This window comes from Trifolium pratense, linkage group LG3 (genome assembly GCF_020283565.1).
Source record: "Trifolium pratense cultivar HEN17-A07 linkage group LG3, ARS_RC_1.1, whole genome shotgun sequence".
NCBI classification, from domain to species: domain Eukaryota; kingdom Viridiplantae; phylum Streptophyta; class Magnoliopsida; order Fabales; family Fabaceae; genus Trifolium; species Trifolium pratense.
In genome coordinates, this window is record NC_060061.1 from 37,521,989 (window position 1) to 37,545,097 (window position 23,109).

The 23,109-nt window shown below is 32.4% G+C and overlaps 3 protein-coding genes and 1 pseudogene across 5 annotated transcripts; 2 read left to right on the forward strand and 2 right to left on the reverse strand.

Moving 5' to 3' along the window:
- Positions 1-99: 99 nt before the first annotated feature.
- On the reverse strand, positions 100-4,645 carry LOC123917611 (serine carboxypeptidase-like 2). 2 transcript variants are annotated; one of them, XM_045969377.1, is made up of 12 exons: positions 4,180-4,645; positions 2,411-2,487; positions 2,189-2,311; positions 2,002-2,104; positions 1,767-1,903; positions 1,579-1,665; positions 1,303-1,452; positions 1,096-1,167; positions 882-1,000; positions 601-714; positions 446-491; positions 100-343 (listed from the first exon to the last, which is right to left on the reverse strand). In XM_045969377.1, the coding sequence occupies exons 1-12, from the start codon at positions 4,499-4,501 to the stop codon at positions 260-262; spliced, it is 1,434 nt and encodes a 477-aa protein (XP_045825333.1). In that variant the 5' UTR covers positions 4,502-4,645; the 3' UTR covers positions 100-259. The 2 variants fall into 2 exon arrangements, with proteins under 2 accessions (XP_045825333.1, XP_045825335.1); XM_045969379.1 differs by having other exon boundaries at positions 100-366; positions 4,180-4,629.
- Positions 4,646-6,603: 1,958 nt separating this feature from the next.
- On the forward strand, positions 6,604-8,080 carry LOC123915049 (annotated as a pseudogene).
- Positions 8,081-12,954: 4,874 nt separating this feature from the next.
- Positions 12,955-16,802, reverse strand: LOC123917617 (serine carboxypeptidase-like 2). Its single transcript, XM_045969384.1, has 12 exons — positions 16,356-16,802; positions 15,527-15,603; positions 15,296-15,418; positions 14,956-15,058; positions 14,725-14,861; positions 14,539-14,625; positions 14,255-14,410; positions 14,048-14,119; positions 13,834-13,952; positions 13,553-13,666; positions 13,395-13,440; positions 12,955-13,292 (listed from the first exon to the last, which is right to left on the reverse strand). The coding sequence occupies exons 1-12, from the start codon at positions 16,675-16,677 to the stop codon at positions 13,209-13,211; spliced, it is 1,440 nt and encodes a 479-aa protein (XP_045825340.1). The 5' UTR covers positions 16,678-16,802; the 3' UTR covers positions 12,955-13,208.
- A 1,466-nt stretch (positions 16,803-18,268) lies between these two features.
- On the forward strand, positions 18,269-22,732 carry LOC123917619. 2 transcript variants are annotated; one of them, XM_045969385.1, is made up of 8 exons: positions 18,269-18,392; positions 18,750-18,855; positions 18,961-19,052; positions 19,134-19,176; positions 19,284-19,340; positions 19,480-19,519; positions 22,139-22,260; positions 22,325-22,732. In XM_045969385.1, the coding sequence occupies exons 2-8, from the start codon at positions 18,751-18,753 to the stop codon at positions 22,451-22,453; spliced, it is 588 nt and encodes a 195-aa protein (XP_045825341.1). In that variant the 5' UTR covers positions 18,269-18,392; position 18,750; the 3' UTR covers positions 22,454-22,732. The 2 variants fall into 2 exon arrangements, with proteins under 2 accessions (XP_045825341.1, XP_045825342.1); XM_045969386.1 differs by having other exon boundaries at positions 18,273-18,392; positions 22,332-22,732.
- Positions 22,733-23,109: the final 377 nt, after the last annotated feature.

The following is a 23,109-nucleotide window of genomic DNA, read 5'->3' on the forward strand; positions in this document are numbered from 1 at the left end:
TTATCATTACTCTCAATCTTTTCCATGCATGGTATAAGTCTTTTACTTGGCTTGTAGATTAATGTCACAATATGTGAAATTATTGTTGACCCATAAACATATGAAGAAAACTTCAATTTGAATAATTTGTGAGTGTAATATACCATATGAAATTTCTTGAACAATGATTGCAGAAACTAATTATAAGACAATCTTCATAAATATATAGGCAATGCGGGACTTTTCAACCAACACCAACAGTATTATACATTGTAATTCCTTAAAGTAAGTTATTAGATATCCACCTAGTGAACATGGCTAAGCATTCTTCAGGTTTGTATTCGGGAGCTGTATGTCCTCCCCCCTGTAATATTTTCATATAAATAGCTAAAAATTAGTTAGATACATATACATATATAGGTTATTGTAGTTGTGATTAAATTGTAATATCACGTTAAAATTTTACCTTCACAGTTGCAAATGTCATTCGATTTGAGTAAGTCCTCGTGTAACTGTCAATTATCAAATATAAGTGAGATATAATTATAATGCAACATTTCATTAATTTAAATATACTAGCATTGTATAAATTTCTATAGTTGAGGGGCTATATATATATACCCTGCTACTTGGTCATTATAATACCATGGCCCCCAATCATCAACAATAGAGTAATTTAAAGATCTTATCCACGCTTGAGTCGCCAAGAATGGAACTTTCATGTCATGATCACCGCTATTAAAAAAATTGTCATAAAATCAGAAAATTAATTAAATTAAGGAATCAAATACACATAACATTGTGTTGTTCTGTTTTGTACTATCTTATATTATTCTGTTTAGTATTTACATTTTACATATCAAACAAACCTGTATATACATACTATAATATAAAAGATTGACCTGTATATTAATGAACGAAAGCCTTTTTTGCTAAGATTTGCATGATATGGAAAGCTGTCAAGGGTTTCATGCTTAAAAGGTATGTCCGCGTTACATCTCTTCCATTTTCCTATACTTTCCTGAATTGCACATATAATACTCTTATAATTCAACAAGTAATACACGCTTATATATAAATAAAAAATACATAACTTTTTTGTTTAGAAATAAATACCTTTCGAATGTGCAGTGCTTTGCGAACATTATCATCGTTAGCCCAATAGGGACTGAGGAAATATGCATGAGTCTACCCATGGAAAAAGAAGAAAATCATATATTTTATCAATTTTTTACAATTGAATTGCTAAAACTTATAATCAGGTGTTACTGGTGTAGTACTCAAACATTAAACTCTAATGATAAATTAGTTTTGAGAAGTTACCCGACAATTTAAAGGTGGCATAGTGAGAGAAGAACTAAAAATGGTGTGATCAGCTTTAAGAAGTGTCCTCCGAGGAATCTCAATTGTATCAACAAAGTCAGTCTCGCATTTCGGTTCCAAAATATGAGGAATACACACTCCTGAAATAGTCTGAGAAATCACAACAATATGCAATAGCTTAATTTATTGTGACTGAAAAATTATCATAAACTATAAACTTAATTGAACTTTTAGTCCCCCTATTTTACCATACTCGTGAAATATAGGCCTTATTACCTCCGTGTAGGATTGGAAATCTTTCAAACAAAATACGTTTTGGGGATCTATATGTTTATACTCGCCTCTACAATTCTTTTTCAATGACTGTCAATATCAATAAAATATTCTTGTTAATATTAATCACCATTTGGAATTCATAATAAAAAATGTGATTGTGTTAATTAATTAAATAAAAGTTAAATTACCTGATAGAGTTCATCAGAAATTAGTGCCATGCCATGATTAAATGGTATTTGGTAATCATCATTTTTTGGTGTTGTTAAGGGATTTCCCAATATGTATCCCTGGAGGTTTATCCACGGTTGGAGGCCATCATCATTTCCTGCAGGAAAGAAAATTTAGTCTAATATTAACATTATTGACCCATAAACAAACATATTAAGAAAACTTTAATTTGAATAATTTGTGAGTGTAGTATACCATATGAAATTTCTTGAACAATAATTGGGATAGGAATGCCTGAATATGAGTCACCAGCAATGTACACTTCATTTGATAGAAATTTTGGATGATCAATCAGCCACTACAACAAATGTTTAAAGATAATTATTATAATTTGTTTTACTCAAGCAGGATAATAATGATACTAGATGAAAAATTAATTAACCTTCCTAAGAAATTGATGAGCATTGTGAACTAGCTTCCAAGTGCCTTGTTGAACAGCAGTTTCTGTTTTGGGATATGAGAATCCAGTTCCAACAGGCAAATCCAAAAATATAATATTACTAACCTGTCCAACATAAATTTGATAACTAAGCATAGATTTGTATGAAAAATGAATTAAGTTTTATTTAATCCGGCCAACAAAAGTATCCCAGCTATGATATACCTTTGTCCATGAATGTGACCTCAATTCCAAATTTGGTAAGCTCCCATTGTATTCTTCATTTATAAATGTTAGTGGCCCTGCAATGCCACCACACACCATGGTAATAATAAGCATTTCATTATCCAATTTACTTTTTTTTTTGTTATCAAAGAAAGAGGTGACTTTACTGTCAATTTAAGCTGGAATCATCCCTCCAAATCGTTTTTTCTTTGTTAAATAAGTGTGGTTTTCATATATATATTTAGTGTTTCTTTGGTATTTTTTGTGATTTCGTCGTATTATTTAGTGACACATTTTTTGTTTTGATTTCATGTCATAGTGCGGTGTATTTAGTTTTCCCGTCTTAGTGCGGCGTATTTTATTTTCTCATCTTGGTATTTTGTTTTCTCATCTTGGTACGGTGTTTTTTTTTTTTTTGAGTGTCAAATTGTTAGTTGTTAATATATTACATTGTTATGTTAATTTTTCTCCTTGTCAGGATTTGAACCATGGACCTCCAACTTCTTAACTCTTTTTTTTTTAATCAAAAAGAAAACTTTGATTAATTCAAAAACCAAAGGTACAAGGCGATCGCACGGATCCAGCCCACAGGATCAAAAACGACAAAAAAAAAAACAACCAAAGAAAAGGACTATTTACATCATGAGTTTAGCTAGGCATGTCCTTAATTTTCTATTGGTCCAGCCCCTATAGACAATAGTATCAATAATTTTCTCATCAGTATGATTGTTCTGTACAGCATTACCAAAACTAATATCATTTCGATACCTCCAAATCTCATAGACACATTCAGTGAAGGCCAATTTTAGGATCTTTGCACGACCTCCTTTACCTTTAGTCTGCTTCATAATCCACTCCACTTCTTGACACCAGCCCAGTGGATAATGAGCAATCTGAATCCATTCAAGGACTATCCTCCAAATATCTCTTGTATCATTACAATCAAACATAAGGTGCTGCTGAGTTTCATCAGCACTGCAGAAGCAACAACAAGTTGTGTCAGTAATCCCAAACTTGTGTAATCTGTCACGAGTTGTCAACCTCCCATTACAAGCAATCCAGAGGTTGACAAGAGCTCTAGGACGGGCCACGTTTCCATAGAACAAAGTTCTCCACGGAACACTTTGAGCTCTTTCATAATTAGCCAGGTACATCTTTCTCATATTAAATTTTTGGGCATTCAACATCTCTGTCCACACCGGATTTTGAAGGGTATACTCGCGTTGCTTCATAACAGCCTTCATTATCCAGGAGGCATTATCTGGTATAGAAGCCTCCATGATCTGCTGGTTTTTAGTATAATATGCATGGATCCATTTTACCCAAAGGCTATCTGATTTGCCACAAAGATTCCATAACAGTTTAACCACTTGAGCTACCCATCCCATCCATGCGGTGTTTATTTGTTTCGGATTGAAAGATTAAAGTCGATCCGGTGCAGATCCAATATTCAATGACTTAGTTGTCATCAACGTTATAGATACGGAGGCTTCAATATAGTCAAGTGCGTAGGCTTATAGAATTTGCCATTTTATGTTATTGACATAGATGTTGTGATTTTGTTCGCAGATTCATCCTCTCTTTTTTAGTGATTTTGAGTTTGTATTACATGGATGTACTCTATCAATTTAAATAAATTAATACACAATTTATTTAATTAAAATAATTAATTTGTAACTGCCTTAGACAATAATATTCAGCTAATTCTAACAAATCTGAAACTATGTATCTCTAACACATGGGAATGATTGAGGTAGTATTATTAGTACCTATTTCAAAAGCAAGGCCAGAGAAAGCAGAGCAACCAGGACCACCAGAAAGCCAAAGCAAGAGAGGATCTTGTTTAGGATTGTTCTCAGATTCAATAAAATAGTAAAACACTTCTGCATTCTCATCTGCTTCAGTTTCACTTACTTCAATGTAGCCAGTTTCTAGTAGAAAAGGAAGTGGCCCTTGAAATCCAGGAAGGAACTTCACAATATTTGATTCAGATGTCGCAAACACAAGGTGTGTGTGTAATAATACTTGGAGCGCAAAGACAAATAGTATAGTAGTAATATTGCCATGGTGATGAGAACTAAGCCTTGCCATTTTAGCTTGGAAATGAGCCAGATCTCACTTTGCTGAGTTGAAGTTTAATGGTGTTCACTAAATTGAATGCAGCCGTACTGAAAGGACCTTTTCTCAAATCAAATCAAATCAAAGGGTCCATGGTAAAATTGTGGAGGGAATTGTGTGGGAGAGAGATAATCTATAGTTTTATATATAAGCAAATATTTTTTGTTAAATACAGTATATTGGGTAACTAATATATAATTACTATTTGATTGATCGGATAAATCAGTTACTCAATAAACTTAAAAAACAATTTTTTGTTATTATCTAGCTATGAAGTATGACATGTGTCGGTGTCCAAAACTCGTATGACACGTGTCGGATAGCTTATATCGGTGTCAAAAAAACCCAATTTTTCTTTGCTTTGACACTCTTTTGATTGGTGTCTGACACCTATAAGACACTCATATGAACGTGTCAGACAAGTGTCCAACAAAAAAATTGTTGTTTCTTTGTTTATACTCTCCTTAGATTAAGTGAACCCTCAACAAGATGTGTATGTGTTTGCTTGTCATATATCTACTATCTTAAAGGAAAATATTACGTAAACACATTTATTTGACAAAAATACAACAAATATACTTTTTTTATTTTTTTAATATTTTTTACATATCTCGTTTTGCGTGGTTGTGAGTGGAAAGAGAGTTTTGTTAATTTTGTGTCTCAAAATTTGTGTTTGAATAACACATCTCTATCTTAAAATAAGAAAATTCATTAACTTAGATAGTGTCTGTTTGTCATATATCTACCATTAACTTCTCGTTGACAATATGATTCACAAAATAAACAAATTTGATTTTATACAGTCCTTTATTAGTGGAATAAATGCCTCTGGAGTTGTAGCTTGTGGTCTGAGACTTTTCACCAAATACTATTTTGAGAAGTTACACAACGGCCTTCGCAAAGGGGCTTGTATGTTATTCTTTTTCATTTTTTTTCTTCTTATATTTCATTTTGAAGGACTATATCTTATTATTATTTTTCATATATTTATACAAATTATTTTTACTCCTACTCTCATACTATACTACTACAACAATTAGTGGTTAAACAGTGACTACCTTACTTTACTTTGCAGTACTAAGCTTTTGAGCATATCCACAATCTTTGAGCTTTTGAGCATCATCATGTATGCAATTTACTTTCCAAGGTTGTCCATAGTAAAATACTACCGTTCAAAGGCAGCCTTAGAAGGAGCAAACACAGTTTTAGATGATCTTACTGCAGCCGGCATACAAAAATGTTAAGACAAACCATCAAGTAATTTATTTTAGGGTAAATAGGTTTTTACCCCCTTGCAAAATAGTCGAATTTTGTGTTACCCCCTGCAAAATAAAAATTTTGGATTCCCCCCTCGCAAAATCAAGATTCTTTCAATTACCCCCCTCAATGGCCAACTAGATATGGAATCTTAATTTTTTATGATGTGGCAGCTTATGTCGCTTTTTATTTCAATCTTGTTTATTTTATTCAGTGACACATATATAAATATATTTCATATTTATTTTTTAAAAAATATTTTTTTTGAATAAAATTAATTCCCCTCTTTTATTGTATATATATTTCCAAAAAATAAATAAATAAATCAGATTATAATTTTACAATATTTTTTTTTTGAAAATAAATATAATCTTAATTTTGTTTCTAGAATTTTTTTTCCAAAATATCTGTAACAACATAAAGTATCTATAACAACAAACAACATTCTAGAATTTTTACACGAAGAACAAAATCTGAAAAACACAACAACATATTCATAAAAATAAATCCATATTTTTTTTCCTTAAACAAAACTTAGAACAAAACTCGTATTCATCAACAACAACAACAACAAAACCCACCAGCAACATCATCATCAAACCCTAATCAATTTCGTTCCACAACCATCACCAATTCTATAAACCCGTGAAATTTTCACGGCAACACAAGATGCAGTTCACTTTCAATTTCAATTTTTACTTTCAATTTTCACCGTAAAAACCCCAGTATCAGTTGTAATTCACTTTCAATTTATAAGAACCCTTCTTTAAATTTTTGAAATCACGGCAACACAAGATGTACAAAGAATAAAAAGAGGGATGGTTGTCAACAGTGACGATGAGCTTGGATTTGATGAAGATGTGAGGGTTTCGATGAATGGTTAACAGAACTTGCTTTTTTGAGAAATTGAATGCAAAAGGGAATCTGATGAAAATTGGAGGTTTCTGGATTTTTGGTTTAAGTTTTAAGATGATGTTGTGAGGGAGATGAAGAAGGTAAAAGAAGACATATTTTCCACGGAGAAAAGGTTTCTGCATTTATGTTTTTTAATTTTTTTTTTATTTTTTTATATATTTTCTTTTTCAGGAAAAAAAAACTATAGAAACAATATTTTTTTTAATATTTTTTTCTTTTAAAAGGATAAACATATAATTAACTAACCTACATGGCACTTAATAAATAAATAAAAAGTGATAGAAAAGACATGTATGCTTGCCACATCATCAATAATGTCCAAGTTGGCCAACAAGGGGGAAATACAAAGAATCTTGATATTACGAGGGGGGGAATCCAAAATTTTTATTTTGCAGGGGGTAACACAAAATTCGGCTATTTTGCAGGGGGTAAAAATCTATTTACCCTTTATTTTAACTTTAACTTGTGTCAAATTTATTATATATGTTAATGGATATTTGACTTTAATCATAACTACCTTAAAAGTCGACCACACATAAAATGATTAGTGTTTAGTCGACAACTTAAATTATTTTACACCGACAATGCTTCAAAATTAAATTCATATGTTAAGCTAAATATGTATTTTTGAATATGCTAAAAGATTTTGGACTTTTTGAATATAGGTTGGAGTTGCTGCAATTCAATAAGAATGGTTAAGCCACAAGAAACTACTATTTTATCGGAACATTGAATATGTTTTTGGTTTATTCATGATATATGTATTAACCCTGTCCATTATGCTCGGATTCTTGTATGAAGATGCCGGAGTGCACAACCTAGGAACTTGATAAGTAATTTTCAATTCGCTATCTTTTGATGCATCCGAGTTCCTAAATGCATTTTGACAATAAGCATTTGATGAATATGTTTAGGTATCCACTTGTTTTGATGACCATGTATAACATTATGGATTTGGTATCATCATACATTTCACTCATTGAAGTCTTGAAGTTGGAATCTAAAACGGTTTACTAGTTGTTATTCTTTCTAGATTCATATTGATCCCGGCATTTTGTTAAGAAGTCCAACATCGATTGTGAGATGGCCTGAATAAGTGTTTATATACTAGAGGCAATCCTCACCTTAGAAGCAGTTTTGTAAGGATGAGTTAGACCCAATACTCATTTCTAAGAAAATATGGTGCACAAGGTTGGATGATCCTACTAGTATCCTATTTAGGACTAACCAGTGGTTATCAAAATTGTGGTGTTTATGGTTTTGTAGGGTCCTGAACAGAACGCGCCAGGTAATTTGCTTCCATTGTGTCTTCTAAGTGGTATATTTTCCGGAGTTTCTCTTGGTTGGCTGTGGCAAATTGGAAAGTCATATCAAGGTTGATGGTGAAGTTTCTACTTGTGTGATTTTTTTTACTAATGGTTGAAACTCACTTCAAAAAAAGAGTTAGGATAATTCGTAGGACAACGGGACTGAGTTCTTTGCTGCTAAGGGGATAATTTACCAAAGAAGGCGTGTGACTACCCCTCAGCAGAATGGTAGAATTGAAGGGCGACACCAACACATTCTTAACATCAGCCATGCCTTAATGTTCAGGCACATTTCTATGATTTTGGTGGCTATGGACAAACTTATAATTTGAGCCTAATTTGAATTTTTAAAAAACATTAAATTCAACTGCTAATTTTTTTTTTTTTAATGAAATTACTGTCATGTCAACAACCACCAAAAATTAATTGACTCTAAAAGATTCTTCAAGTGATTGTATTCCTCGTCATTTTCGTCACATTGACTTTTCATAAAGCTACAATGTTTTGTTAAGTGTCGACTCTATACCTATATATCAAATGCAAGACTTTTGACAATATTCATGCTAAATGGAAAATCTTCATTTCTATATTTCTCAAAATACAACATTATAGCCTCCACTTTTTTTCATTATTATTGTAACTTCAACACACGTTTAATTTAGATTGCAACTTATTATGATATATCATTGTAAATAATTATTCCTAACGATGTATTATTATAAATATAAATCTAAAATATATTTAAATTTAAAATCTTCAAAATCTATTTAGGCATATTATTTTTAACCATTAAAAAATTTGGTATTTATGGTCTGTTTGGAATAGCTTATTTTTGAGATTATACAAAACAACTTATACAAATAAATAAATTTTTATTATGTTAATTTATAAGTTCCAACTAACATAAATTGTATTTTTATAAACTATTTTTTCATAAACTATCTTGACAAATCTATAATAATACACAAAAAAATTATTTATTTGTATAAGTTGTTTTGCATAAACTCAAAAATAAGTATTTCAAACGGACCTTTATTTATTTTATTTATTTTGACATATATAATATTAATTTCCCCTAAAAAATTATTTTGGGGCCCTAATTTGTAGGGGCCTAGGGCCGTCGCCAGGGCCGATTTTGGGCCAGGGCCTCCAAAAAATTGGGGCCTCAATTTTTATTTTTGGGTCCATCATAGTAAAAGCGGTTAAGTATTTGTACTGAGATTGTTTACATTAGATGAAGATAGCATAGTTGGTTAGTGTGCGCCTCCATTTTATTGAAAAAATTAGGAGGGAGCAAGTTCAACTCCCAGCTGTAGCATGTTGGAATTTTTTTGTTTGTTTGATTTAAATAGATTAGGTTTCAACTTTCAACAAATGACAATCAATACCATCATAAAAATTATAAATTAAACAAATTCAAAAATTATTTCCTTTTACAAAGTGATGATTATTTACTACTTTACATTTTGTTATTTTCTTTGAAAAGAAAGAATTAATTTATAAAATTAAATTGTAATTTTTGATTAAAAAACACTATCAATTTTTTTTAGATCATCAAAACACTTTCAAATTTGTTATTCATTTTAGGGTAAATAGTGCTATACCCCCCTGCAAAATAGGCGAGTTTTGCGTTAACCCCCTGCAAAATATTTTTTTGAGATTACCCCCCTGCAATGTCAAGATTCCTTGCGTTACCCCCCTGGCTCAACAAGTGGGCATATGACATGGAAGAATCTTGACGTGGCATGACACGTGGAAATTAATATATTTTATATTTATTTTTAATTGCCAACTCATTAATTAATGTGGGTTTTTAATTAAAAAAATGAAAAAAAAAACTTAAAAGTTGTTATATTTTTATGAACTTACTTAAAAGAAAGTTTTGTTTTTTACTAAAAGATATCTTTTTTTTTTTACTAAAAGATTTCTTTTTTTTTTGACTAAAAGTTGTTATTATATATATAAAAAGAAAAGATTTTTTGTTTGTTTGACTAAAAGTTGTTATTATATATATAAAAAAAAAGATTTCTTTTTTTTTTGACTAAAAGAATTCTTTTTCTTTTTTGACTAAAAGTTGTTATTATATGTAAAAAAAAAGATTTCTTTTAGTCAAAAAAAAAAAGAAATTTTTTTTAGTCAAAAAATAATAACAACTTTTAGTCAAAAAAAAAAAAAAATTTAGTAAAAAAAAAAAGAAATTTTTTTTTTTATATATAATAACAACTTTTAGTCAACAAAAAAAAAGAAATCTTTTAGTCAAAAAAAAAAAAGAATTTTTTTTTTTATATATAATAACAACTTTTAGTAAAAAAAAAAAACTTTCTTTTAAGTAAGTTCATAAAAATATAACAACTTTTAAGTTTTTTTTTTCATTTTTTTAATTAAAAACCCACATTAATTAATGAGTTGGCAATTAAAAATAAATAAAAAATATATTAATTTCCACGTGTCATGCCACGTCAAGATTCTTCCATGTCATATGCCCACTTGTTGAGCCAGGGGGGTAACGCAAGGAATCTTGACATTGCAGGGGGGTAATCTCAAAAAAATATTTTGCAGGGGGGTAACGCAAAACTCGCCTATTTTGCAGGGGGGTATAACACTATTTACCCTTCATTTTATTTGTTGTGTAAATGTTAATTTTATTTATTAATTATCTCTTAATTTTTTAGTTATACTATCAATTTTATTTCTTAATATATATATATATATATATATATATATATGACATTTTTTCTGTTAGTTACACAAATAAATAACTATTTTTGATGTTGTTAACATTATTTACAATTTAAATAAATGACGTTTTGTTAAAAAAAAAATTATTAAGGGTCCATTTTTAGTATTTGCCCTAAACCTCAAAAATCTCGGAACCGGCCCTGGCCGTCGCCCTCTTCACCCTCCCTCAGATACGGCCATGTTAATGTTTCAAGCTTAGTTACCTAAGCTCTACTGGTCCTATTCAGGACAATATGCAATGTACTTCATTAATAATAGGATTCCTACTACCAAATGAGATTTTGTACAAGGCTCATGATCTTAATTTTATGAGAACATTTAGCTGCTTGAGTTATGTTTCCACTGTTTCTTTGTCATTACTCTCAATCTTCATGCATGGTATAAGTCTTTTACTTGGCTTGTAGATTAATGTCACAATAGGTGAAATTATTGTTGACCCATAAACATATTAAGAAAACTTCAATTTGACTAATTTGTGAGTGTAGTATACCATATGAAATTTCTTGAACAATGATTGTAGAAAGTTAACTACACAATCAATCAAACAGAAAAATGGAAAAGAACAAAAGGGGCTAGGGTTTCATTACATTACAATGACTTAGAATACAATGAGTTGTCTTATGAATATATAGAAAACATAAATAGACTAAATTACTATTATGCCCAAAACCCAATTACAACCAAAAACCCATTATATTATTAAATCACTAACATATTATCTAACATCTCCCCGCAAACTCGCAATGTCTTGACATGAAACATTGAGAGTTTGTCAAACAAATACATCAAACCAAAATAACTAACAAAGAGCAGCAATCAAAGTGAGTTGACATCATTGAAAATGCAGTAAGAACCATCATCCGTAGAAACGTCAAAACAAAACCAAACCGAACTGGAAACCAAACCAAATTGTTCCAATCCAAATTGAACCAAATCAAACCAATCCAAAGTAGAGAGAAAGAGAAGCATTCAAATAGAAGAAGAATCAATACGAAGAGAGATGCAATCAGAAAATCAACATAGAGAAGCAATCAGACATAGGCAATCAAATAGAAGAAACCAAATAGAGAGAAATGCAATGCAATCCATCAGAATCAATAGAGGGAGAAGTGCAATCGATCAGAAGAAACAATAGGGAGAAGTGCAAACAAATAGAAGTCAATAGGGAGAAATGCAATCAATCAAAAGAATCGACAGAGAGAGGTCAATCAATCAGAAGAAATCAATAGAGAGACAATCAAAGAGAAGAACCAAATAGAGAGAACCAATTAAACAGAAGAAGCCAATGAGGGAGAATACCAATCAAACAAAGAAGATATCAAAAGGGGAGAGACAATCAAACCAGAGAGACCACAAGAAACCAAATTGTGAGCACTAGACTCACCAAACAAAACCAAACCAACAAATTGTGAGTATTACCTCACCAAACAAACAAACCGTGAGCAATATTTTTACTCACCAAATTGATTCATTCAAACTAATCTCCAAATTAATGGAACCAAACCAACGAAACTAAATCAACCGAACTCAGATGATACCAAACCAATCAAACGAAACCAAATTCAAACCAAATTAAACTGAACCAAATGAAACTAAACCGAAGGAGACCAAATCATACAGAACAACAAAACTAGCCCAAGACAAAATAAAACAAAAGAGAGGAACCAAACACCAAAACATACTAGAAGTATAAAAAAGGCAACAACTTGTCAAAAACAAACAACCAAATCCGTCATAGAAGCACCACAACATAAGCACAGCAACTTCAATCTAGATTCGATAGTTTAACCGAACACGAACCGAACAAATCAACTTTGGCTTGGTAGAAAACAATGGTCTTAATCCAATAATCCAAAACAAAAGCTTCAATCGTTATAATTCCCACCAATGATTGCAAGCGGTGTCTTTTTAATCTCTCCTTCAACCAAAATATAGAGACAACAATCCATATAATATTTTACCCTCAAAGTGAATCTACAACAACTAAGCTATTACCTTTACAATCAAATTGTGGACCTTCAGAAGATCTCCCTTTTTGCAGCAGAAGCACAACAACACAGACAATCAATCGATCATAAGAAACAAAGCAAAAAACATTCTCAAACTTTTTGAGAACACAAGCGCGGAAGCGATGAACAGTTCAAGGTGGATCGAACCTTGCTCTGTATACCATGTTAACTACACAATCAATCAAACAGAAAAATGGAAAAGAACAAAAGGGGCTAGGGTTTCATTACATTACAATGACTTAGAATACAATGAGTTGTCTTATGAATATATAGAAAACATAAATAGACTAAATTACTATTATGCCCAAAGCCCAATTACAACCAAAAACTCATTATATTATTAAATCACTAACGTATTATCTAACACAAACTAGTTTTAAGACAATCTTCATAAATATATAGGCAATGCGGGACTTTTCAACCAACACCAACAATATTATATATCGTAATTCCTTAAAGTGAGTTATTAGATATCCACCTAGTGAACATGGCTAAGCATTCTTCAGGTTTGTATTCAGGAGCTGTATGTCCTCCCCCCTGTAATATTTTCATATAAATAGCTAAAAATTAGTTAGATACATATACATATATAGGTTATTGTAGTTGTGATTAAATTGTAATATCACGTTTAAATTTTACCTTCACAGTTGCAAATGTCATTCGATTTGAGTAAGTCCTCGTGTAACTGTCAATTATCAAATATAAGTGAGATATAATTATAATGCAACATTTCATCATTTAAATATACTAGCATTGTATAAACTTCTATAGTTGAGTTGAGGGGGCTATATATATACCCTGCTACTTGGTCATTATAATACCATGGCCTCCAATCATCAACAATAGAGTAATTTAAAGATCTTATCCACGCTTGAGTCGCCAAGAATGGAACTTTCATGTCATGATCACCGCTATTAAAAAAATTGTCATAAAATCAGAAAATTAATTAAATTAAGGAATCAAATACACATAGCATTGTGTTGTTCTGTTTTGTACTATCGTATATTGTTCTGTTTAGTATTTACATTTTGCATATCAAACAAACCTGTATATACATACTATAATATAAAAGATTGACCTGTATATTAATGAACGAAAGCCTTTTTTGCTAAGATTTGCATGATATGGAAAGCTGTCAAGGGTTTCATGCTTAAAAGGTATGTCCGCGTTACATCTCTTCCATTTTCCTATACTTTCCTGAATTGCACATATAATACTCTTATAATTCAACAAGTAATACACGCTTATATATAAATAAAAAATACATAACTTTTTTGTTTAGAAATAAATACCTTTCGAATGTGCAGTGCTTTGCGAACATTATCATCGTTAGCCCAATAGGGACTGAGGAAATATGCATGAGTCTACCCATGGAAAAAGAAGAAAATCATATATTTTATCAATTTTTTACAATTGAATTGCTAAAACTTATAATCAGGTGTTACTGGTGTAGTACTCAAACATTAAACTCTAATGATAAATTAGTTTTGAGAAGTTACCCGACAATTTAAAGGTGGCATAGTGAGAGAAGAACTAAAAATGGTGTGATCAGTTTTATCAATAAGAAGTGTCCTCCGAGGAATCTCAATTTTATCAACAAAGTCAGTCTCGCATTTCGGTTCCAAAATATGAGGAATACACACTCCTGAAATAGTCTGAGAAATCACAACAATATGCAATAGCTGAATTTATTGTGACTGAAAAATTATCATAAACTATATAGACTTAATTGAACTTTTAGTCTCCCTATTTTACCATACTCGTGAAATATAGGCCTTATTACCTCCGTGTAAGATTGGAAATCTTTCAAACAAAATACGTTTTGGGGATCTATATGTTTATACTCGCCTCTACAATTCTTTTTCAATGACTGTCAATATCAATAAAATATTCTTGTTAATATTAATCACCATTTCGAATTCATAATAAAAAATGTGATTGTTAATTAATTAAATAAAAGTTAAATTACCTGGTAGAGTTCATCAGAAATTAGTGCCATGCCATGATTAAATGGTATTTGGTAATCATCATTTTTTGGTGTTGTTAAGGGATTTCCCAATATGTATCCCTGGAGGTTTATCCACGGTTGGAGGCCACCATCATTTCCTGCAAGAAAGGAAATTTAGTCTAATATTGACATTATTGACCCATAAACATATTAAGAAAACTTTAATTTGAATAATTTGTGAGTGTAGTATACCATATGAAATTTCTTGAACAATAATTGGGATAGGAATGCCTGAATATGAGTCACCAGCAATGTACACTTCATTTGATAGAAATTTTGGATGATCAATCAGCCACTACAACAAATGTTTAAACATAATTATTACAATTTTTTTTGTCAAGTAGCCTAGTGGCTAAAAATTTCACCCCTAAGGTGGATAAGTGGGATGACTGGGGTTCGAATTCCGTCTCATGCATATATAATGCAATGTCCCTGCCAATTGAGCTAAGTTCACATGACATTATTACAATTTGTTTTATTCAAGCTGCATAATAATGATACTATTATGTTACTAAATGAAAAATTAATTAACCTTCCTAAGAAATTGATGAGCATTGTGAGCTAGCTTCCAAGTGCTTTGCTGAACCGCAGTTTCTGTTTTGGGATATGAGAATCCAGTCCCAGCAGGCAAATCCAAAAATATAATATTACTAACCTGTCCAACATAAATTTGATAATTAAGCATAGATTTGTATTAAAAATGAATTAAGTTTTATTTAATTCAGCCAACAAAAGTATCCATGCTATGCTATATATGGCATACCTTTGTCCATGAAAGTGACCTCAAGGCCAAATTTGGTAAGCTCCCATTGTATTCATCATTTATAAATGTTAGTGGTCCTGCAACGCCACCACACCATGGTAATAAGCATTTCATTATCCAATTTTTTTTTTTGACTCACAAAAGTTTTCACATTATTAAGGCTAAAAATAGTTCATAAGTAACAAACATAACCAACTAATTTGCCTCCTCTTCTAATCCTAGTCGTCACAATTTCTCTTCTTGATTTATTGAAGAGGGGGTGATTTACAGTCAATTTAGGTTAGAATCATCCGTCTAAATCGTTTTTTCTTAGTTAAATAAGTGTGGTTTTCACGTATATTTAGTGTTTCTTTGATATTTTTTTGTTGTTGTATCATATAGTGACATGTTTTTTTGTTTTGATTTCATATCTTACCGTGGTGTATTTGTTTTCATGTCTTAGTGCAACGTATTTTGTTTTCTCGTCTTAGTACGGCATTTATTTGTTTCGGGTTGAAAGATTAAGGTCGATCTAGTGCAGATCCAATCAATGACTTTGTTGCCATCAACACTTGACATGATATTCAGGACACTTCAATATAGTCAAATATGTAAACTTATGCAATTTGTCGTTTTATGTTATTAACATACATGTTGTGATTTTGATTCATCTTTTTTGTTTTTAACGATTTTAAAATTATATTGAATCAATGTACTCCATCAATTTGAATGAATATTGCTTATTTACTAAAAAAATAAACTAAATTGTAACTACCTTAGACAATAATATTCAGCTAATTCTATCAAATCTCAAACTATGTATTGGGAATGATTGAGTTAGTATTGGTACCTATTTCAAAGACAAGGCCAGAGAAAGCAGAGCAACCAGGACCACCAGTAAGCCAAAGCAAGAGAGGATCTTGTTTAGGATTGTTCTCAGATTCTATAAAATAGTAAAACACTTCTGCATTCTCATCTGCTTCAGTTTCACTTACTTCAATGTATCCAGTTTCTAGTAGAAAAGGAAGAGGTCCTTGAAAACCAGGAAGGAACTTCACAATATTTGATTCAGATGTTGCAGATACAAAGTGTGTCTGTAATAATACTAGGAACGGGAAGACAAATAGTATGGTATTGCTATTGCCATTGTGATGAGAACTAAGCCTTGCCATTTTAGCTTGGAAAATGAACCAGATCTCACTTTGCTGAGTTGCAGTTCCATGGTGTTCACTAAATTGAACGCAACAGTACTGAAAGTACCTTTTCTCAAATCAAATCAAATCAAAGGGTCCATGGTAAAATTGTGGGAGAGATACTCCCTCGTTTTTATATAGGTTTAAATGATATTTTAGTCTAAGTTGGTGTTTGCGGTTCAGATTGAATTAGTTTTGAGGTAAAAACTTATCCAATCCAAAAATAAATTTATTTGCTTTTTTTTAGTGTATATATGTATATAAATTACACATGACTAAAAGGTAACAAACTGCGCCGCTAGACCTTTCTGTATAGCAAAACATAATCTTTGAAAAACTATATTCATAGACTTAGGCGACACAGCATTACTATGCATAACCCTTTGAATTCTTTTCAGAAGGTCTACGGCATTTGGTGCTAGTAAGTCAAAAGTGTCAAATGCAAACTGTATAAAAATATGTTGATTGTCAGAGCACGTTTTCTCATGTTTGACCATTTTGCTTGAAGCAGCTTTTAGGGCTGCTTGTCCCAAAGTAAAATCTTCAACTCATAATCCCACAAGTGGAGAAACTCCAGTCAAAACTACATAAGAATGTTTCCCTCCCACCTATCCATACACCAGAACATCTGTAGGCCGAAGTGTCGATCTCCCTTCTTGTAGGTTAGTCAAGAAGTTCATTAGTGCTTCCTTCTTCACATAAAATTTGGCTCGCCTAAAAATATCATAAAGCACATCCCTGAACAGGTCATATTTGTACTTGAAGTCTAAAAGCTCCTTACAATGAACTGCATGCTCCCCAAAAGTATCAAGGCACGCCCTACGACAAACAGAACAAACATCATCCTTAGGAAATAACGGAATCATGAGACGGTACCTAAGAATAGTAAGATACTCTAATGGGGACATGTGTTGGCCTAATTCATCAATGGGGAAAATCTTGAGCTTGTGCAGCTGTCAAACATCCAAAAACAACTTTTTGTCTGGTGTTCATGTGAAAATCAACACTTTAAAGTGAAATAGTAGAAGAAAGTCGTTTTTTTTTTTTTTACACAAGTCATATTATTTTATGATATGACCGAATGATGATTAAAAAAAAAAATTACACTTTTAATGTATATAAATTATATCATTTGTATTTTGCATCACTAAAATAATAAAAAATACCCTTCCGTAAGATTAAATCAATTGGTGAAAATATCACATTATATATGCAGAAGTCTGAATTTAAATTCTAGAAATTATATTTATTGACAAAAAATAAATAATAAAAAACCTTTTATAAAAACCCTTCAAAACACTTTTGTTTTGACTTTAATTTTTTTAGTAATAACTTACTTTTAAAAAAGAATTAATATTTTTTTCTTTTTTGTTCCCAATATATACAATCAGATTTTTTGTTTTTTAATAAACCAGTCAAATTCTAATTCTTGTAACCGAAACATTTAAAAATATATTTCATCCGTCCTAAATTATAAGAAAAAATTAATCAATAAAAATAAATGTATTTGGTCTAAATTTTTAACCAAATACATAAAGTTTCTCTGATTTTTTTTTTTATATATATTTTGAGATTGAGGAAGCAGAGAAGAAGCTGATTGGGATTTTTCTCTCTTACAAGCTGAAACTGAAATTGCGCTTTTTCTCCAACGTTCTTCTCAATTCTCTCTTTCCTCCTTCTTCTTCGCACGCTATGTAAGACTGTAACTGTTTACTGTACTTTTCTTCCATTTCATTCATTTCTCACATGTTATTGTTATGCTTTACACAATTATTATTATTCTTTTTTTTCTTCATGTATGCGTTAAATCAAAAACCATGAAACTCTTCAACATTTTCTTGCAATTTGCTCATCATTTTGCGTTCTTACATGAGAATTATTGTGTGGTAAAAGAAATTTTAAAAAATCGATTAATGTGATATGTTTGTGAGTTAGTTATAACAACTTTCTTCTTCACTTTCTTGAATGTTATATGTTTGTGAGTTTGTAATAACAAACTTTGGATCCTTTCTGTTTTCTTGAAATGTTGAAATGTTATGTTAATTGGTTAGTATGGAGAGAGGGAAGAATCAGATCAGTGAAGGTGAAGCTGATTCAGTTGAATTTGGGGATGTAATATATGTCAAGCTTAGGAGTGGTTCATGGTGGCCTGCACAGGTTTGTAAATTACGTAAATGGCCTTAATCGAACGATTAATTCGGTTTTTTATGTTGACTGGTTGATGATTGAGTTCTATTATTTAAAATTTTGACAATGTTGTAGGTTGTTGATGATAAGTCAATCCTTTCGAGTCTTAAACCTAGAAATCGTCGTGCTGAGGATGTTCTTGTTCGGATTTATGGAAGTCATACATTGTCGGTACTTTATTCCATTTATGTTTCTGTAGAATTTGCGCATTAATTTGTACTTACGTGCTGCCCTTTTTCGTTCTGCAGCTTGAATGTGAATCCTGTTAGATCTTGTGCTGAGTTTGAGACGGTGAGTTGGTATTTGGTGACTATTTGAAGTAAACCTAGTTTGTGTCCCTTTGTAAATTTAATGGATTTGGCAAGAATTTTTCTGTGCTTATGTATTTAATCTTTCAGATTCTGAAGAATAATAATGGGGATCTGCGAAAAATACTCGAAGAAGGTCTTGAAAAGGTAACCATGGCTTCTTTATTTTAGTTGTTAATAATGAGGCTATAAGTGTTATCCACTGCTTTTCTTCTTTAAAGCAATGAGTTGTCTTCAAAATGTTGAATTAATTATTGTCTGCTGTTGTATTTTTTAATGGCTGAAGGACCTTCCTAGCTCAAAGAAGTCAGCATCAAAGGCCAAAGGTTAGCACATTTTCTTGCAATTGTAATGGTTCGCATGCTTTACAAAGTACAAATAGCATAGCTATGTTCATTTTTCTCTTTCTAATGAATAGGAAAATGGAGTGTGTGAGAAAAAAAAGTTAAGGGTTTGCGTCACTTTTCCACTTTTTATTGTTTTGTGTCTGCTGAAATCATGTTAATGGAAAGGAACAAAACAGAGTTAAATATGAAGCAAATCCACTTGAGAAAAGTTGGAAAGCCAAATTGTGGAACATATTCTGCAAAATGCACTATCCTTCTACATATTGGATTGCATATCTATATGGAAGTGTATATGGCCAACATGCCAATTCTTAGGACCCAGCACACGGTAGCAAACCCTTGACCATAGTTGAGACGCAAATGGGTTTACATAAACATTTTTAGCTTTTTCTCTGGTTGCTGTCTAGTTTCAGGCTTCTGTTGCATTTCTTGCATCTCTGCATTTAAATTACTTTCTGTGACTTGGAAAACCCTACTCTAGAAGTGCTTTCTCTACTTTGTTATTTTCTCTGTATAGGCCTATACACTGCTGTTTTTCTTTCACAAATGGTGTGCTTTATTTATCATCATCAGAAAGTCTTCACTCAGACCCTGGTTTCCCAGCTGTATCTGTAGCTTCCTAGCTTATTAATGTCACTCCTTGATGCTTCATTGTGTTCGTATAGCCTCATTGGATACTTGAGCCATCTGTGCAAGATCGTTTGGAAGATATAATGTCTGTGATAAGTATTTCTGTTACTGTATGTTAAGAGTCTTAGTTATTAGGGGATTAGTTGGCAGGTTAGACAGTGAGTGGATTAGAGAGATAGTTGAAGGAAATAAGGCATGATACCTATAAATAAAGAGGAGTTATTAGAGAGAGCCAGAGAGGATTATCTTGTTTGTTTGGAAACAGTTGGGGGACTTTTAGGCAATTTGGAGAGTCTAGAGTCTCTCGGTTTCTCTTAGAGTAGTTTATCATCTCTGTTCTTTTCTTCGGTAATAATACCACTTGTTCAGGTGTTAAAACACAAAATACAAGAAAAATGATTCTCTTCAGCTGTTAGGGCAAAGCTTCCAGGAACATCCCAAAAGGGTTAGCTAAAATCCGCTGTCTTTTGTTTCTGAGGTTTACCCCTTTTATAGCCACTCCCTTCTAGGGCAATGGGCCCTTCTTCTTGCAGTTCAGTCCCATTAGGTCACAATATTTGTTCGTATAGGGCGCAGGGAGTAGGAAAGGCTCTTGCTGAAGAGTAAAGACCATTAAGAATGTAATGCTGATCACTACACGGATAGATGCTGCAGTATGTCAGTTTTTACATCCTGAATGGTCGGAGGAGGCTTTACGTTGACCTTAATGGTCATACATTGTTCAACTCTGACCTGAAGGGTGTAATCCAGGTATCCAGCTCTGACCTGAAAGGGTCATCCATGTCCTCAAATCTCTGACCTGAACGATAATCTATAATCTAGGTATGCAGTTATGTCCTGAACGGTCATCCATGTATCTTGCTGTGACCTGAACTGCAATCCAAGTGTTCAAATGTGACCTGAACAGTCATCCGGGTATCCATCTCTGACTTTAACGGTCATTGCAGTCCACCAGTTCTTTTCTTGTATCGGAGTGATTTTAACCTAGGGGCATTCAGGACTGATATACCTGCTAACTGTAGTGATATAGCTGCTGACTGGGACAGCATAGATGGCCCTTCAGCTGGTATTCTTTCCATCATCACTTGCCAAGGCATGCATAAAAGAGGGGCCGAAAGGCAATCTAGACAGACCCCCACCACCACTAGAATATCCCGACCTCCCTATTGGCCAGCTTTGCAAAGGAGTGTTTGAATAAATTGAGGACTATATCATTAAGTTGCATGCAATGGGATCCTGAAGGGGGACTGCTTGGGTTATTTATGCTTCACCTTGAGTTGGGGCGGGGTACTGATAAGTATTGTTCTGTTACTGAATGTTAAGAGGCTTGGTTTGTTAGTTGTTAGGGAATTAGTTAATTGGTCAGTTAGTGGGTGGGTTAGAAGATAGTTAAGCGAAATAAGGCATGTTGCGTATTAATAGAGGAGTAATCAGAGAGGATAACCTCGTCATTTGGAAATAGTCGGGGGCCTTTTAAATACTCGGAATAGTGTGTAAGCTTTGCTCTTTCTCTCATATCTGTACTAATACCAGTTGATTTCTATCAGTCTCGCCATCAAATGAAGGCATGTCTCCGACCAGACTTGTCAGCAACTTCGACAGAGATGGTTGTCAGTCCTTTTCCAGCCTAGCTTACTCCTTCTTCACTAGTTCTACAACCCCAAGCATTGTATTATGTCCATCATGGCTTATCCTCTCTGTGGATCTGCAGCTGTTTCGACAATCGTCTTGTGTTCACTATGTTTTTGTACTGTTTGTATTATGTCTACGTGGTCTTATATATACATGATGATTACTTTTGGCCCCAACTACTACTATGACTGGTTGACTGGGTTGATTTGTCTCAAGCTATGAAGATAGTAGTTAAAATATTAACATTTATGTTATGCTGAATATATCAGAATGTGTAAACTTCAGCACATAGAAGTAGCCTAACAAAGAATTCCTCTCATCATTCTTTTTCAACAGGAACATCAAGCGCCAAAAAGAGAACACCTAACAAGAAAGAGGAGGAGCAGACCACAGCAAAGCGCCAAAAAGGAAACGATGCGTCAAAGGATGATGATCAGGCTAGCCCTAGCCCAAGTTGTGTGAGTATAAACCTTTTTAATTTGTTTGTTGGTTGGTTCCATTAATTTACTTTATTGTACTCAGGAAACAGCCTCCGGAAAGCTCCAAGAGTTGAGTTCTCGAAGGATAAGAGTGATGCAAAGCCTTGGTCTCAGTGCTCCATCTGGTTCACCATTCATTAAAGTTAGGAGTAATTACAATACAACCCCGTGATTATGGGGATTAAAAATTGTAGGCATGTGCAGAACTTGCATAAATGCATTCTCTTTTAATAGGACATGCTCATTTAATCAAATACCTAGTTAAGGATTGTTTAATATGTAGTTTCGAAGTTCTTATTCAAGCACATGGACGTAATTGTCCGTTATGACAAAAATGTTTAGCAAAGTTTATGCGTTTAGGTAGGTGGTCTACCGTTGACTTATGCATGCTAGCTTCAGATTTCTAAAGTTGAAAGTTCATACGGATATATGAATATGTGACTTGCGAAGACTTTTTACTGCTCTTTTACACCTGCAAATGACAACTGTGTTTGCTCTATTGTTTTAGTACATTAAAAGCCTAATGCATGGTACTGGTAATGGTAAGCATTATTTTTGCTTAAAATGTCTTCCAGTAAATATCAGTTTTTGAATCCTATAAAGAAATTGTTTCATTCCTTGAAACAGAAACTTTTGTTTTGGTTTTAGTTTGTGTAATATTTTTCACATTGGAATCAGACGTTCGTGTTTTAGGGGAACTAAAACCAACACAAGGATAACAATCATTTTTAACCTTTTTAAGGACAGACTATTTTCAGTGATTAAAAGGGAAAACTGTTATATTTTCATTAATTATGGTTCTATCTTGTTGAGATATGTTTAGTGTTG

What these genes read in the sequence shown, in the direction of transcription:
- LOC123917611 (XM_045969377.1), bottom strand. Translation starts at nt 4,501, where the DNA reads ATGGCAAGGCTTAGTTCTCATCACCATGGCAATATTACTACTATACTA. An exon ending in TGGCCTTGCTTTTGAAATAG is followed by an intron (nt 2,488 to 4,179) that starts GTACTAATAATA and finishes GTGGCATTGCAG; the next exon opens with GGCCACTAACATTTATAAAT. An exon ending in AAGCACTGCACATTCGAAAG is followed by an intron (nt 1,001 to 1,095) that starts GTATTTATTTCT and finishes TGTGCAATTCAG; the next exon opens with GAAAGTATAGGAAAATGGAA.
- LOC123917619 (XM_045969385.1), top strand. Translation starts at nt 18,751, where the DNA reads ATGGAGAGAGGGAAGAATCAGATCAGTGAAGGTGAAGCTGATTCAGTT. An exon ending in TCGAAGAAGGTCTTGAAAAG is followed by an intron (nt 19,341 to 19,479) that starts GTAACCATGGCT and finishes TAATGGCTGAAG; the next exon opens with GACCTTCCTAGCTCAAAGAA. An exon ending in CTAGCCCTAGCCCAAGTTGT is followed by an intron (nt 22,261 to 22,324) that starts GTGAGTATAAAC and finishes TATTGTACTCAG; the next exon opens with GAAACAGCCTCCGGAAAGCT.
- LOC123917617 (XM_045969384.1), bottom strand. Translation starts at nt 16,677, where the DNA reads ATGGCAAGGCTTAGTTCTCATCACAATGGCAATAGCAATACCATACTA. An exon ending in TTTCTGATGAACTCTACCAG is followed by an intron (nt 14,626 to 14,724) that starts GTAATTTAACTT and finishes TGATATTGACAG; the next exon opens with TCATTGAAAAAGAATTGTAG. An exon ending in AAGCACTGCACATTCGAAAG is followed by an intron (nt 13,953 to 14,047) that starts GTATTTATTTCT and finishes TGTGCAATTCAG; the next exon opens with GAAAGTATAGGAAAATGGAA.